The following is a 17,717-nucleotide window of genomic DNA, read 5'->3' on the forward strand; positions in this document are numbered from 1 at the left end:
GAACTGGATTGAGATTTTTTATCACATTCACCATATAGCCCTGATCTTGCGCCTTCAGACTACCATTTGTTTCGTTCCATGCAGAACTCTTTAAAAAGTAAAATTTTTAATAATGCTGATGATGTCAGATCACATTTAATTCAGTTTTTTGATAGCAAAGATCAGAAATTTTACGAACGTGGAATTTTGACACTGCCAGAACGATGACAAAAGGTCATCGACAGGAACGGACAGTACCTAATTGAATAAAGTTATATTTTTAAACAAAAATTAAAAATTTTCTTTTTTATTTGAAATTCGCGATCACTTAGTTGCCAACCCTAGAAAGGGATCTCCCAGTAGAAAGGGATAGACGATAAATATATAAGAAAGTTTCGTTGGTATATATATATATATATATATATATATGTTCTAGACTTTTTCAACAACAAAACTTTGGATCTCCATGCTTTCCATCTTTGTTCAAAAGTTTGTTATATTGTATGTCTAAAAGTTTTCTTCGTCTATTTGGAACATAGTTTTAGTTAAGAACTTTGAAAGTTCGTTGTAATTTCTTCATTGAAATGATAGCAACTATCTCGACTACTAAGAACATTACAAAACTTTTGACTAAATTAATGTAAGTGCAAAAAAAGAAAAAAGAAAAAGATTGCTTTAATACTTATTAGATCCGCACTTACGAATATGAATTGTTTTCGATCGATCTGTCGATTATTATTTAAATATTATCATTTAATTATTTCGAATTATTATTCATAAAATCTACGAAGGATAAATATAAATTGATAAATAATCTTTAGAATAATAACATATTAGTATTCTCTCTTCCATTTAAATGAACATTATAATACACGAGTGAATATTAATCGATTATTATTTAAATTATGATTTAATCATTTTGTATTATTATTCATATTTAAAAGAAGAAAAAGGATAAATATAAATTGAAAAATAATATTTGATTGGAATAATGTGTAATCGATTCGCATTGTGAATACGAATAGCTGATCATCGATTATTATTTAAATTATTTGTTTAATTATTTTAAATGATTATTTATAAATGAAAGATATATATATATATATATATATATATATATATATATACTGTGAAAAATGATTAATATACAAAATGTAACTTTCGTTTTAAATAACGTGAAATTGATTAATTTCTTTTCGATTTATCGATTAATCTATTAGTCAAATGTCGACAAACAAAATAGTAATGATAAACCAAAGAAGAATAGATAATAGAGAGGAAACGTATTAATGTGCCCATCAAGCGTATATCTACATATATATATAAAATTTCCAAAGTGACAAATTGCATGACCGATGACTACGAGACTACCACGATTACCTTGATTGTTGACATTTTGTTAGAACAATGTCGAGATACCGTGAATGCTATTGCTCCTTTTTTTTTTTTATTATTATTATTATTCATTTATTCATTTACCATTTCCGCAGAAATCGATTTCAAAATAATCTTCGTATATGTATTAACTATGCATGAGATCTTATTGAATGATCTAGAAATGATTTAGCAATAAATATTATTAAATATCGTCAGATATAACATTGGAAAAAAAAAGATAAATAAATAAATAAAAAATAAAATAACATAAAATAAAATAAAATAAGAATAGAAAATAAAAATATATTAAAATGAAAAATGATTCTCTAGAGGTTTAATACAGAGTTTTCGAAAAGTTAAAGAGTCAAAGATAATAATGAAATATTACTCGAATTCTTTCGAGGAAACGAAGTCACTATGATTTATGATTATTATTCTAGATAAGATTTTATTTAGTATTGGGTTGGCAATTAAGTGATTGCGAATTTCAAATAAGAAGGAAAATTCTTAATTTTTGTTTAAAAATATAACTTTATTCAATTAGATACTGTCCGTTCTTGTCGATGGCCTTTTGTCATCGTTCTGGCAGTGTCAAAATTCCACGTTCGTAAAATTTCTGATCTTTGCTATCAAAAAACTGAATTAAATGTGATCTGACATCATCAGCATTATTAAAAATTTTACTTTTTAAAGAGTTCTGCATGGAACGAAACAAATGGTAGTCTGAAGGCGCAAGATCAGGGCTATATGGTGAATGTGATAAAACATCTCAATCCAGTTCCAATAATTTTAGGCGAGTGATCAAAGACGTGTAGGGCTTTGCATTATCATGGTGGAAAACGACACCCTTACGATTTGACAATACCGGCCGCTTTTCTTGAATTGCATCGCTCAGTTTGGCGAGTTGTTGAACTTACACGTTTGAATTGATCGTTTGGTTTTATGGCATAAGTTCAAAGTACAAAATTCCTTTATAATCTCACCAGACTGACAGCATAATCTTTTTTTGGTGAATCTCTGCTTTTGATGTCGTTTGGGCTGGTTCATCTTTCATCACCCACGATCTCTTCCAATTAACGTTGTTATAAACTATCCACTTTTCGCAGTAATTAGGCTTTTCAGAAATGGATCAGTTTCGTTGCGTTTCAGAAGCGAATCGTAGATGCTAATGCGTTGCGTCAAATGAATTTCCTTAAGCTGGTGAGGGATCCATAAATCGAGTTTCTTGACATAACCAGGTATTTTTAATTTTTTTTCAATGCATGTATGCGATACATTGAGCTTTTCTGCAATATCACGTGTTGTACTATGACGATCTGAATCGATAATGTCCTTGATATGGATCTGATCGACTTCAATTGGACGGCCAGATCGTTGAGCATTTTTCAGTGAAAAATCACCAGAACGAAATCTGGTAAACCAATTTTGATACTGCCTTTCTTTCAAGGCTTCATTTCCATATACGGTACATAAATTCTTTTGTGCTTACGATGCGTTCTTTTCGGAAGTAATACAATAAAATATGTCTGAAGTGCACGTCTTGTTCTTCCATTTTTAAATTGGGATAAAAACAAAACTAAAGCTCTAATCGATATAATTTTTTTACTAAATTAAAGGTAGAAGTCCAAATAATAAGAAACAAAATATAGATTAGATGCAATGTCCACGTTAACAAAACAAAAGAAAGTGTAAATTCCATATATCGACAAAATCCGCAATCACTTAGTTGCCAACTCAATATATTTTTCATTCGTGAGATCATAATTAGTAAATAAATTAAATAATTAATCAAACGATTTTTTTATGATCAATATTTTAAAAAGTTTGATAGTCTCGCTCGATATTAATTTTTCGTTTAATAAAACTCAAACATAATAATTCACAGTATTCATCATAATTAACTTTTATTTATTAAATTTAGCAACTGTTTTTTCGGACTTTGTTCTTTAATCTTTGATTGTATTCGAATACAATTACTAACTACTTAAACATTTTTTGAACTAATTTGTAAATTAATCAATTATCGAATTTTCTTTTTCCATTTATTTGCGATTTATACCTATCGTCTTACGATTTAAATATGTATCGTTAAAAATAAAAGTAATGTTAATAAATAAGAATAAATAATATTAAATAAAAATAATGAAAATTCTTGGTTAAACTTAAATCTATAATCAACGTCCAACGATCTCGATTGGATAAAGCTCGAATTTAATAATCCGAGAATAATTTATTTTCATTTATCACGATTATTTATTTAGCAACTATCTTTTCAACTTTACTTTTTCATCTTCGTATTTTAGAGAACAACTTTCAACTACTCACCCTAAAGCTCTTTAACTTTCTAATAGCCAATTATTGAATTTTCTTGTCACATTTCATTTGCCATTACTATCTTCTCATTTTATATTTTTATCGTCAAATATAAATAAATAAATGAATGAATGAATGAGTAAATAAATAAATAAATAAATAAAAAGCTTTTTGTAGAAAATTTGGGATTCGATGGTAAATGTAATTTATTGTTAATTAAAAGGGAAGATAAAAATAAATTGAGACAAAATAAAAATAATAAATTTTTTTCAATATAAATTTGACTCGACTCGATTCGACTCAACGATTAACATCTTGTTGTTGTTGTTGTTGTTGTTGTTGTTAATTAATGCGTGATGAAATTTTTACATATGAAAGATGTAAGAAAAAAGAAGAGAAAAGAAAAGAAAAGGAAAGAAAAAAGAACATAGAATAAAATAAAACAAGAAAGCTTCTTTCGAATATTCTCAAATCCCGAAAAAAAATAGAGATAATTTTTTCGAATTATTCCATTTAAATCAATAAAATTCTTAATCCGGGTGAGAGCAAAATGACTTTTATCGTTGCACGTTAAATTAATTAAATGGTGAGTCCTTTTAGTGGCTGAACTCGAAATAAAATCTTACGCTTTTAATCCGGTCAACTAATTAACTTCGTTCTCTATCCCTTTTTTATCTCGCATGATTTTTAATCGTACTCGTCTCTCTCTCTCTCTCCCTCTCTCTCTCTCTTTCTCTCTGTCTTTCTCTCTTTTTCTTTTTTCTTTTCCTTTTTTTTTTTCTTTTTTTTTCGAACTTGGATAATTCAATTCGTTCGAACATCGACGGCGTGTCTATCAGCAGATATTAAATATAATATATGCATGAGAATAAATAATCGATGAAGTATAAATATAAATATTCTAAAATCGAACGAACGATTTATGATCAATTATGATAATAATTCTTAGTTAATTATAAATCGTAATTATAGATCCTAACGAAACTAAGGATTAACGTCCAAATAATATTCTATAGTTCTCGATTAACCGTTCTAGTTATTTAAAAAAATACAAAATAAATAAATAAATAAATAATAAAAAAAAAAATCAATCTCTTTATAATAAACCAAACTGATAAAAATTGTTAAACATATAAAATCGATAGAAATGATAAATCATATATATTATATGTAAGTACGTGTTTATATATACCAATAAAATCACATTCCCTTATTGATCCTAAAATGATGTTTAATATCTAATAATTTATGTATAGAGAAAATAATTGATCAAATATAATAAATATCTATGTAAAATCGAACAAACGAGAGCTGTGGGGAGGAAGGGGGAGGGGAGAAAAAAAGGGAGGGGATTTACGATTGCAATTATTGTTAATTATAAGTCGTATATATATTAATAGAATAAATTGAACAAAAAATTAATGTTTCAATAATAAATAAACGTATCCTTTAGATAATAATAATAATTTTTGGAAAATAATAAAACGGATCTTTCTCTATTCATCTATTTATCGATCAGTCATAATAAAAGCTTACGAAGTAAATACTAGTACTTAACGTAGTCATTAACGATTCTAATCATGTTTATGGTTACTCGTTATTCTTATAAATGTAAAATCGAAGATATGATAAATAAAAATCTTGTATGTATTTGTAGATCCAAGTGAAATCGTAGGGTTCGTTATTAGTATATAATGGATCTCGTCGATGAAAATCGATCATTCTTGAACGTATGTAAAGCGTGTTGTTTTATCTAAAATTATTCTAAATGAATAAGATAATATAATTAAAAAGATTATCTTTTATGAAAGCTAATTTTCTTGAGATTTCGATGAGTAATAAAAAATACATACGTATATATATATATATATAAATATGTATACACGAATGTACATACTTACCGAAGAGATGTAAGCAAGTCAAGCAGGGTTGAGAGCCGAACGACAACTGAACGTGCCTCGTTATTGTTGACCTACCTCATTGTTTACTTATAGTACCTCGTAGTACTTGCGAACTTCTGAAAGGTATTATTACCACTACCACATTACTACTGTTAATATTCCTATCAAGATGTTTCAAGTGTGTTTACATTTTATATATATACGTTACGATTTCACGTCGAATCGATAAAGACAAAATATTCCGTAATAAATAATACATATCTATATCTAACTATCTATATAAATATATATATATATATAAATAAAAAAAATGTTTTAATTCTATTATTTTTCTAATCGCAAAATTTATTTACGTATATATCATTAAAAAAAGAAAACAAAAAGATTCACAAAGATATAATTATACGAAATTAAACGACGACTCTATAGGACAACATTGTTCTGGTATAGAATATAATTTTCTTTTTTCTTTTTTCTTTTTTCTTTTTTTTTTTTTCTTTGTTTTTTTGTTTCCACCTCCCGCTCCCTTTCGTTGAAATAAAACAACGCAAAGAGTAAGATGAAATTCGTGAGATAAAAGGATAAACCAAAGAGAAGAATCTATATGACGTAGAAAAATAAATTTTTTTTCGATAAGAAAAATCCAAAGGAGAGCTTGGAATAACGTAAGCAGCGAATTAGTTAGAAAAAGTCGAGATATCTTTCGGCAGAGATATCCTTTTTCGAGAAAAGTCTTTTTCAGTCTTGCGGTATTGGAGGATTTCAGGAGGATCGTTTTTTTATTGGAAAAGATAAATAGAGATAGAGAGGCAGATAAAAAGAGAGACAGAGAGAGAGAGACAGAGAGAAAGAGAGAAAGAGAGAGAGAGAGAGAAAGAGAGAGATAGAGAAGACTATAAAAGGTTTCGGGGGCAAGTAAAATACCCGTTGTAATATATTTACATACATATATTTATGTAATTTTATCGGGTATTTTACTTTCAATATTTTTCATCTATCCATTTTAATTATGCGACAATTCATTTACATATTTTACATAATCTATTTAATATAATCTAAAGTTTTACATATAAATGAGTGTTTTTTTTTTTTAATTTTTTTTTCTTTCTTATCTATATTCTTTCCTTTTTTTTTTTTACCAGATAAATAACCCAAAATCCTGCTAATACGAGGAATATATAAGAAAGGATTGATTATGACAATAACATATATATATATATATATATATATATATATACATATATATATATATGTATATATATACACATATATATACTATAATGAATCCTTAAATATATATATTGAGAAACGAGAGAAAGAAGAATGTATTTATTTATTTAAAACTAACACTTAAATTTATTTAAAATTATTCTTTCGATGATCATATGATATTTATTATTTTAAAATACTTTTAGTGTAGCCTGATAGATCATATCTTTTCTCTCTCTCTCTCTTTCTCTTTATTTCTATATCTATCTCTATCTTTCTCTCTCTCGTATCTGTATTGATCTATTTATTATAACTAACTTATAGCACATTATATATATATGTGTGTATATATAGAACATATATATATATATATATATATATATAATATATATATATAATATGTTGTAAGTTAATTTAAAGATATATATATATATATCAACACTTATATATACATAGGAAGTTTCTCCCGATGGTCGTTTTATTTTATGTACAGAGGATAATAGCCGACAGGTTTTAGCGCGTTCTTAAATAACATTTATATATATATATATATATATATATATATATATATATATTATATATCAGATAAGCTACAAGAGTTCTTTTTGCTCTAGAATTTCTTTTGTTCGAAAGGATGAGACACAGCTGTATCTATAGATTTTTTTCATCCCCTTTTTTCTTCTACGTGTTTCTCTCTCTCTTTCTCTCCTTCCCTCTCTTTCTCTATCTCTCTCATTTTTATCATCTTTTTGTAAATGTAATGGTATGTATGAAAATCGTTAGAAACGAAAGATGGCAGATAGGTATATCTCGCGACTTATCAGATTTTATTTATTTTCTTTTTTAATTATTACGAATTATTTTATAATTCATTCGTCGAAGAACCCAAAGAGTTTTTCAATATATCAATATTGGTATCAAAAATAGGTTAATAGTGTGTTTGTGTGTGTATGTGTGTATGTATTTTAGAGAGAGAATGAGAGAGAGAGAGAGAGAGAGAGAGAGAGAGAGAGAGAGAGAGAGAGAGAGAAAGAGAAAGAGAAAAAATGATAACGATATCGTTTCTTATCGATTTTCTCCTTCCTGATGTTCCCTTAACGTTATCTTTCGAATGTTCACATATTTCATCCCCCCCTTTCTGGTTCTTAATAGGGTTACGATGATTTAACGAAACTCGTTGAAGAATTCGTTGTCATTAATCATAATCACGAACTTTCTTTATTAAATTTGTTATTTAAATTTTATTCATAATTCGAATTAAACACTCCGTCGTCGCCTTCTTGTTAAATTTAATCCTAAGAGATTAATAAAATTAAATTATTAAAGAAATTTAGAAAGAATAAAAATAAGAGTGGAAGGAATAAAAAAGAAAAAAGAAAAAAGAAAAAAGAAAAAAGAAAAAATAGAATAAAATTTATCCACAGAGATTATAATATCTACGTGGATAAACTATAAGAAAGGAAAATTCATTTAAAACATTCATTTTTCTCCGGGACGTTGCAATCTTTCGAAAATTTGTATTTCAATATTGAAAATCGATTCGCTACGAAATTGTTCCCTCTTTTCTCATTCTCTCTCTCTCTCTCTCTCTCTCTCTCTCTCTCTCTCTCTCTCATTCTCTATCTCTCTCCCTCTCTCTCCCTTTTACTTTCTTTCTCTTTCTCTTTTTCAATGTCGATATTCACATTCGCGAAAAATCGTGATTCCAACACTCGGCGCTTATCGAATTTGCCAATTGGAAATGACTGCTCGTTCGTAGCCGCTACGTTAAATTTTCTCTTTGTTCTCGTTGTAAACGATTTATCCTCGAGTTTCGTTATATCGTATATATACTCGCACACGTACACAAACAAACATACATACGTATGTACATACGTACACACATACATATATATATATATATATATATATATATATATATACACAACGATATACACACACATACACACCGAAATTTTTATAATAACGATAATAATATAATCGTGATAGTATTATATATTTTTCGCTTTAACATGCGCAATGAACGATTCGAAACGCGTTAAAAAGAAAAAAAAAAAAAGAAAAAAAAAATTCTATCGGAACAAAAAAAAAGAGAAAGGATCGATAATAATGTTCCAAAAGTATAAACGAAACAAAAGAAAGAAAGGAAGAAAGAATGAAAGAAAAAAAAGCAAAGGAAAAAGAAAATCCGACATTTCTCTTATCGTGATTTTTAGGAATATTCTTTTACTTTTCTTTTTTTTAATTTTCTTTTTATTTTTACTCAACGTAGAAAGGATTTCTTCTCGTTTTTTTAGTTTAATTTATTTTTTTTTTAATCTCGGCTTTTTTCTTTCCTTTCTTTCTTTCTTACTTTTTTTTTTTTTTTTTTTCTAATTAATCCTTCTTACCTTCGTCTATATTTATATAGAGGCGAGAATGTGTACTGTTTTGTTTTCAAAATTACTTTACTTACAAGAGAGACGTTCGATATCCTATCACGCTTCTTTTTACATTGATAAATTCTATGCAATTCATTTATCATTTATCTAACGTATTACATCGAAACGATATACGTATCCTTTCTTTTTCTTTTCGTATCGTATGCGTAATACACGCTACTACTTTTTCATTCTTCTTTTCATATTCTTCTCTTCTACGAAATATCTCTCATTATTAATTTTCAAATTTTATTCCTACGTATATTTATATAATTTAATATGATCATCCGCGTTAATATGATCCTAGAATTATTAAGAAGGAAGTTTTCTGGGGAGTTTCTTTTTTTTTTCTTTCTTTTTTAGGACCATCTAATTCCTTCTTAAATCTTCTTAAAAATAAAAAACGAAAAACAAAAGAAAAAAAAAGAAAAAAGGAAAAAGAAAAAGAAAAAGAAAAAGAAGAAATAGAAGGACGAAAAATTTTGATTTCAAAACGCGTTTGAATTATATTTGAATAGATTTCGCGTTGAAACCAATCGGTACCATTTTTAAAAACCTAACATCGTTATTTGGTGTATCGTTTTTGAATATTTCCAAACAAAATTTCGAAATATATTTGTCAAAAGAAACCAAAAATATTACTTTCAAAGCATCGAACGAAATATGGAAAATAATATTTTCGTATTTTCAAAGCTTTCGACGAAGTTTCCCTAGGTAGCACGCAACTTTGAAAATTTCATTTACGAGATCCAAGAGACCGCAAATATTCATCTGATGTGTGTATTAAATAGCTCCAAGGTACTTTCTCTCTCTCTCTCTCTCTCTCTGAGAGAGAGAAAGAGAGAGAGAGAGAGAGAGAGTTAAATCCTATGGGAGAGGGAGAGTGAGAGAGAGAGAAAGAGGGGGGGAAGTGAGGTTTAACTTTATCAGAAATTTAGGATACGTTAGATGCATTTAACGTTTACCTAATAGTTACTCATGGCTAAATTTATATACACCCATACACACACACACACATACACACACCCACACACACATACACATACACACATACACAGGCACACACATATACTTATAAATGTATGTATATACATATATATTATGTAATATATGTACATACACATTTGGAAGCCGCGCGTGCAATAATTAGTTTCATTTTAATTTTATTTCATTTTTGTTTGTTCTTTTCTTTTGTTTTTCTTTTTCCTTTTTTTTTTCTTTTTAAAGAAAGAAGGTATCAACATTTTGTTTTTTTTTGTTCTTTGTTCATGTTCTTTTTTTTTTCTTTTTTTTTTTTTTTTTCTTTTTCTTTTCAAAGCAATGACAACGAACTCGTTTACAGATTATTAATATCATATATCATCAGTAATATTATTATTATTAATATTATTATTATTACTATTATTATTATTATTATTATTATTATTATTATTATTATTATTATTATTATTATTATTATTATTATTATTATTTACGATTCTCTGTGTTTTTTTACGATACTTCGTTTTTTCTTTATCTGTCTTCCTTTTGATTTACATAACATACAAACATGTTCGCTTATGAAACATTTAGGATACGTCTCTTTATTTTTTTTTTCTTTTTCTTTTTTTTTGTTTCTTTTTTTTTCTTTTATACACATCTTCCCAATCCCTTTTTCTTTCGACCATAAAATATGACGACAAGAAAAAATCAAACGATTCGGAACAACGAACATCGAGCGCGTGATAATCACTAATTTTAATCGCAGAGACATCGAGATCTCTTTTCGATAACCGAACGTTATCCAGTATAATAAATCATAATCTATCATTCGTATTTATTTATTTATTTATATATATTTATATATATATATGTATGTATACAGATTTAAGTACGTGTATACATACATAGATCAAGATCCACTTTATCATTTATCTCCTATTACTCTCTTCCCATTGATCGATCAGTATAATTTCTAACTTGGCGATCTATTCGACGTTAAAATCTAATATTACATTTCTTCCCTTAAATCTATTTGTTATCGATCCAATAAAAATTCGTGGTTATTTTTTTCCTTTCGGTTTTTTTCTCTTTTTTTTTTTTTTTTTTTTTTTACATTAACGTTCGACAATATTTATTCGCGCTTGATTCTCCTTGTTTTTTTTCTTATTCTTTTTTTATTCGTGTTTCGTTTCTCTCTCTCTCTCTCTCTCTTTCTTTCTTTCTCTATTTATCTATCTCTACGTATGTACGTACGTGTAGAGATGCATATACGATCGTGTATTTGTAGTCGAAAATTTTCTTTTTTTAATTCTCGTCAGAATTGAGAATTTTTAATATCCAATAGATTTCTAACGCTTATTACAATTAGATATTTAACTTTATTTTTTCGATAATAATAATCAAAAAAGAAAAAGAATGAATGTATATATATATATATATATATATATATATATACATATATATATATATATATATATATATATATATATATATACGGTAGAAAAGAAAAGATACATAAAACAGAAAAAGAAATAATGAAGTTTCTTTTGAAATAGTAAAAATTTACTTGATTGTGAAAAGTCTCTTTGGATTTACGAGATGTGACATTAATTAACCGTGCTTGGCACAAGAGCTTATTTATTTATTTACTTACTTACTTACTTACTTACTTACTTACTTACATTCATTCTTTCTTTCTTACTGTCTCTTTTTTTTTTCTCTTTAAATAGAAATTTTTACAAATAACCAAACGTTAATTAAACGAACGAGCTCACCGGTCCAGATATTCATTCATTATCTTTTCTCTATTTTGCTACAAACGATCCTTTGCAAAATCGATAATTCAATGTATTAATTAAAATCAATCGAATTTTTTAATATACAGGTTGGACTTAAATTTCCTGAGTGATATTAAAAATCAATTATTATTAATCAAGATCATTTAGGCTTGTAATTTTACGATTCGAAAAAGAAGAAGGAGAAGAAGAAGAAAAAACAATTCGTCTAGAAGATCTCGAAAAAAATAGTGACTAAATTCTTAAATTAATTCTTAAAGTACCTTTAAGAATTACGCATACACAGAGAGAGAGAGAGAGAGAGAGAGAGAGGGAGAGAGAGAGAGAGAGAGAGAGAGAGAAAGAGAGAGAGAGAAGAGTTTATATACACGTATGTGTTATACATACACGTTCCACATGCGTTCCACATGAGTTCCACATGAGTTCCACATGCGTTCCACATGCGTTCCACAAATTTCTAGTCTTGGTTGAATCGATGAAGGCGAGCAAGTAGGCAGGTAGGCAGGTAGGCAAGTAAGCTGGGCTTATGCAGACAGGCAGGGATTTGAAAATCGAGAGGATGAGAAACATTCTAAATCATCCAACATAGTCCTCTTCCTCTTCCTCTTCCTCTTCCTCTTCCTCTTTCTCCACCTCTTCTTCCTTTTCCTCTTCCTCCTCCTTCTCCTCCCTCTCCCCTTCATTCTCTTCTCTTGTCGTGTCGTGGTCGCGGTTTTGTCAGCTATGCGCGTCGACGCAAGTTTGCTTCTATGCTTACCTCTGTGAGCTTTCGAAACTCCTGCTTCCGTTTTCCGGGTCAACGATTTCACACTTGCATTACTAACGTTACAACGTCGTTACAACAAAACATGTCTTCGAAAGCTTTGTCATTGTGTGAGAAAATCTTTTTCCATTTCTTTTTTTTTTTATCTCTATCTCTTTCTCTCTCTCTCTCTCTCTCTCTCTCTCTCTCTCTCTCTCTCTCTCTCTCTCTCTCTGTTTTTATCTGTCTCTATCTTTATTTATCTTTCGTTCTTTCGTTATAACAAAAGTGACGCGCATGGATTAAGCTTAAAGGAGGCCATTTTTAATTTTACAATTACAATGGAACATTTTGCTTTCAATTGGATTGTTCATGTGAAAATAAAAAATTTTTAGGGGGACACGATTTGTTGTCATCTTTCTGAGAAAGACGAGAACGCTCGTTTCTCATCTATTTTACTTTTCTTCTTTTCCTTTTTTCCCCTTTTTTTCGTTTTGTTTCCTTTTTATTTTTTCTTTCGTTTTTTTCTTTCTCTTTTTTCTTTTTTCTTTTTTTTTTTTGAAACGAACGACTCCATGAGTTAGATATAGAGAGAGAAAGAATTTAAAATTATCTCCGTCATATATATATATATATATATATATATATATATATATATATATATAGCTGAATTTTTATGTATTTATTTTTCTTTTCTAAATCAATGAACAAACGAAATAGACAAATAGAAAGAAAAAAAGAGAGATGATAACATTCTTTATCCTTTTTTCTTTTTTTTTTTGTAATTACTTTTTCTCCCTTTCTCCCTCTTTCTCACGTACATATGTACATATACGTACATAAATATATATATATATATATTTAATAAAAATTCATTTGGTCTTTGGAAAATGATTTGATGAAATATTTATGAATAAAAGTCTCATTTCGTTGTTTATGTACATGGACTGTAGTAATTGGATAAATTATTGATTATAATGAAAACTATGACGACGAATACTCAAGTCCTCAATTTAGCCGTTGTAAAATGGTCGATAAATTATAAATCGTTTACGAGCAATGTCAAAATGGTTTGATATATATATATATATATGTATATGTACGTATGTGTAAAGTACTTACTTACACAAATGCATATTCCTGCGTCATATAATAAATTCTCCCGCAACAATGGCGTCGATGAAAAGTATAACCTATATACATAGTGCATAGGTTCATTTATTATTACGGAAGGCTTTTGTTAAAATGACGTATCTGTCATTTTTTAAAGGTACGTATCTGCCATGTTTTTCAGTTGTTCGAGGTTAAAACGATTTAAAAAAAAAAAAAAAAAGAAAAAGAGAGAGAAAAAAAAAATATATATATATATATATATATACATATTTTTCTTTCTCTCTCTCTCTCTCTCTCTTTCTCTCTCTCTCTCTCTCTCTCTCTCTATCTCTCTCTCTTTCTTTCTTATTGAACGACATAGTATTTTGTTCTCGCGTGGGAGAAAAGTGGTGTTAGAAAATCGAGACACCAGAGAACAAGCAAGATGTTCTCGCTGGGGGACACGATAGACCGTTGAAAAGAGAGGTAAATCCGGAAAACCGAGATGTCTGGTCAAGCTTTAGTATAAAAGAGAAAGAAAGAGAGAGAGAGAGAGAGAGAGAGAAAGAACAAGGGAAAGATAGACAAAGAAGAAAAGGATACCATACTCTCTCTCTCTCTCTCTCTCTTTCTTCCCTTTTATATCGTTCTCTCTTTACATCACTTTCCACTAAACTTCTTTATTTTCTTACCGACCTTCTACTATCTAGCGTCGACGGAAAGAAGACCGTTGCTCGTAAACTCTCGATGATTTTTCTCGAAGAGGAAACTTTTCCTCCTTCTTTTCTCTTTCTCTTTACTTTCTGTTATTTTCTTTTTTTTTTTTTTTTCCTTATTTCTTCTTGCTTCGCTCTTCCTTTTTCTATTTGTTTTTCCTTCCCCCCCCCCCCTCTTTTGTTTTTCTTCTCCGCGATAATCTTTTTTATCGTAAGAGTAAAAAATCTCGAGATCGCGGAGAATAATTTTAATTCTCGTTAAAAGGATCAATTTGTGTTACGTAGCGGCATTATCGAAATATTCAATTTGATATCTGCGATTTTCTTTCTTATGTTCTTTGTTTTTTCTTTTTTTTTCTTTTTGTTTTCCTTTCCTTTACTTTTTTCTTCTTGGACGATGTAACGAGAAAGAAAGAACTTCGACGTATACATATACATATATACATATCTAAAAAAAAAAAAAATAAATCCATGCACAAAATAACAACAATGATAACAATAACAATAACAACAACGACAACAACAACTTTGTATTACCGATCGAAAGAAAAAGAGAAAGGAGAAAAGAATACATAAGACAATAAAAAAAAAAAAAAATACGAAAATATAAATAAACAAATAAATAAATAAATAAAGAAAGAAAGAAAGAAAGAAAGAAAGAAAAAAGAAGAAATCCAGAAGAAAAAACTCGTACGTAAAAAATCTGCTGGTATATCCTCCGCAATAAGTTAGAAACTCGATCGATAAATATTTAGTTAAAACATTCCGAGTCTCGGATTGGATGTATATCCTCATAAGAAGCTCAGATCAGTGAGAAGAATTCATTTGATAAAGGTAATAATTATTCACTTTGATCATAGAAAGCTCTCATTAGGTGTATTCGCCACAACGTCGATTGCTTCGACCCCTTGATCGTCCAATCTATCACCGCTTTCGGTTTCGCCGGCTTTTATTTCATAGTTATTCACTGGATCGCCATATTGACTTTGATAGAACTCTTCTCGCATCATGTGATTTAAGCTGCTGCATCGGAAACATAATATCTCACGGAATGGCTTACGAAAATCCCTATTAAGGGTGACGTAAATAATCGGATTCAAAAGGCTATTGCAATAACCCAACCAAAGGAATAGACTCGATAAAAATGTTGGAATAGCCTGTGGATCGGGAAGGAATGGTCTGACCAATGCAAGAACAAAAAATGGCAACCAACAGATGATGAATGCGCTCATTATGATGCCCAATGTCGTACTAGCTTTCCTTTCCTTCGCCAAATGGAACCTTAATTTCTTTTGATGAGGCGAATTGGTTACGCTACAGGTGCTGTTCAAATGATTCCTTATCAATGTCGGTTTCGACGTCGACGTTATCGACGGTGTCATCGTCGTCGTAGATGACGATAAAATTGGCTTCTCTAACTTCTGCAACATCGGACACTGCGACTCGTTGCTTTTTCGTGGACCACCGGCGAAACATCTCACTGCATGACCGCTGCACTGTAACATTCGAAAAGGATGGCAATCTTTTTTTATTTTATCCTTTTTTTATATCTTTCTTTTCTTTTATTTTATTTTTTTTTCTTATTACTTTTTTTATTAATCAATTAAACGATATATATATTTACTATCGTTAAACGATTATATTCTCTTTTTCCATCCTACGTGTTTATGCTTATATGTATGTGTAAATGTGTAATCGTTTTCTTCGTGTTTTCCAATTAAACGCAGAAAGAAGAAAAGATTTTTGAGAAAAATATTTTAATCAGTAATGTTTCGCGAATGTTTCTATTTTTTCTTTTTTTTTTTTTATTATTATCATTATTTCTTAAATACACACAAAACATTGCAATATCGAATAAATGATACTTTATTCTTTGATCTCGATCGGAACGAAAAGATGACGAGAAAAATAGAAGATGGAGAGAGAGAAAGGAAGAGAGAGAGAGAGAGAGAGAGAGAAAGAGAGAGAGAGAGAGAAAGAAAGAAAGAGAAGAACGAATAATGAAATAAAGCAGTCCTTGATGAAACGAATCCTTTGTCGAGGTTTTATTAAGATATTAAGAACGTTAGATCAACAAAGACCAAGTTCATATCACTTCGGTTTACGTCGGATAGTGACGAACAACAACACTACTATTCTCTGGACTCGGAATTACGTTACTCCCTTTGTGTTTCTACGTAGATAATATACGTCGACGTATCGCGAAATCACGAGGGAGAAACAGATGTTATACCAACGTTGTTGCGATGATACATTATCGAGTTTTGCACCCTGTCCACATCTAACACAATAAACCATTCCATGTGTTTCGATTCGTCATACGTTGTAATATTATCTCTCTGTCTTTCTCTTTCTCTCTCTCTCTCTCTCCCTCTTTCTCTCTCTCTCTCTCTCTATCTCTCTCTCTCTCTCTCTCTCTCTCTCTCTCTCGAATACAAACATACATAAAAATTAACTTTTTATGCTCTTGAAAGGAATTCATTGTCCTCGACCTCTCGGTGATATGAAAACAACGATTGACCTTCGATCAAACGAAACTTATCGTAGACAATGTTAAAATGATTCAATATTAACGATTGTATGTATATATATATATATATATATATATATATATATATATATATATATATATAAATATATTTGTCAATTTATCCAAAAGAATTCATAAGTACTTAAATAATCGAAATTGGAAAGATGTTATTATTGACTTCGTTAAAAGTAAGATAGCTAAATTATAATAAAAAAGAAAAAAGAAAGGAAACAAAATATAAATAAATGAATAAAATCAAATCAAATCAAATAAAAGCAAAAAAAAAAAAAAAGAAACAAAAAATGTTCTGCGTATATGTTAAAACAAGCAAAAAGAAAGAAATAATTTAAATAATAAGATATAATATCGACATAAAAGGAATTATATAAGTTATTCTTTAAAAAAATAAGGAAAAAATATAACTACCATAAGTTTCCAATGACATTTCTTATTTCCTAGATAAATATAAATGTCGAATTTGATAACCAGCTGGGATAACAAGAGAACGAACTAGTATTCTTGCCTGATTCCTAGAAGAATGACAGAAATAGAATTACGACGATTCTACGGGCTTCATCATGCTGTTCTCTCGCTCTCGTTCTTGCTTTCGCCTTCGCTCTCTCTTTCTCTTTCTCTCTCTCTCTCTCTCTTTCATTCTTTC

At 28.9% G+C, this 17,717-nt stretch overlaps 1 protein-coding gene and 1 pseudogene across 4 annotated transcripts in view; both read right to left on the minus strand.

Annotated features, from left to right (window-relative positions):
• Positions 1–2,445: 2,445 nt before the first annotated feature.
• On the minus strand, positions 2,446–2,908 carry LOC118441558 (histone-lysine N-methyltransferase SETMAR pseudogene; annotated as a pseudogene).
• A 12,364-nt stretch (positions 2,909–15,272) lies between these two features.
• 5-HT7 (5-hydroxytryptamine receptor 7) overlaps positions 15,273–17,717 on the minus strand; it is a 123,515-nt gene continuing 121,070 nt past the window's right edge. For all 4 annotated transcript variants that reach the window (XM_035867111.2, XM_035867108.2, XM_035867112.2 and 1 more), the window contains one exon: positions 15,273–16,022. In XM_035867111.2, the coding sequence (XP_035723004.1) occupies positions 15,381–16,022 (642 nt within the window). In that variant the 3' untranslated portion in view covers positions 15,273–15,380. The remainder of the gene's footprint in view (positions 16,023–17,717) is intronic.

This window comes from Vespa mandarinia, chromosome 5 (genome assembly GCF_050613455.1).
Source record: "Vespa mandarinia isolate Hongniang chromosome 5, ASM5061345v1, whole genome shotgun sequence".
NCBI classification, from domain to species: Eukaryota; Metazoa; Arthropoda; class Insecta; order Hymenoptera; family Vespidae; genus Vespa; species Vespa mandarinia.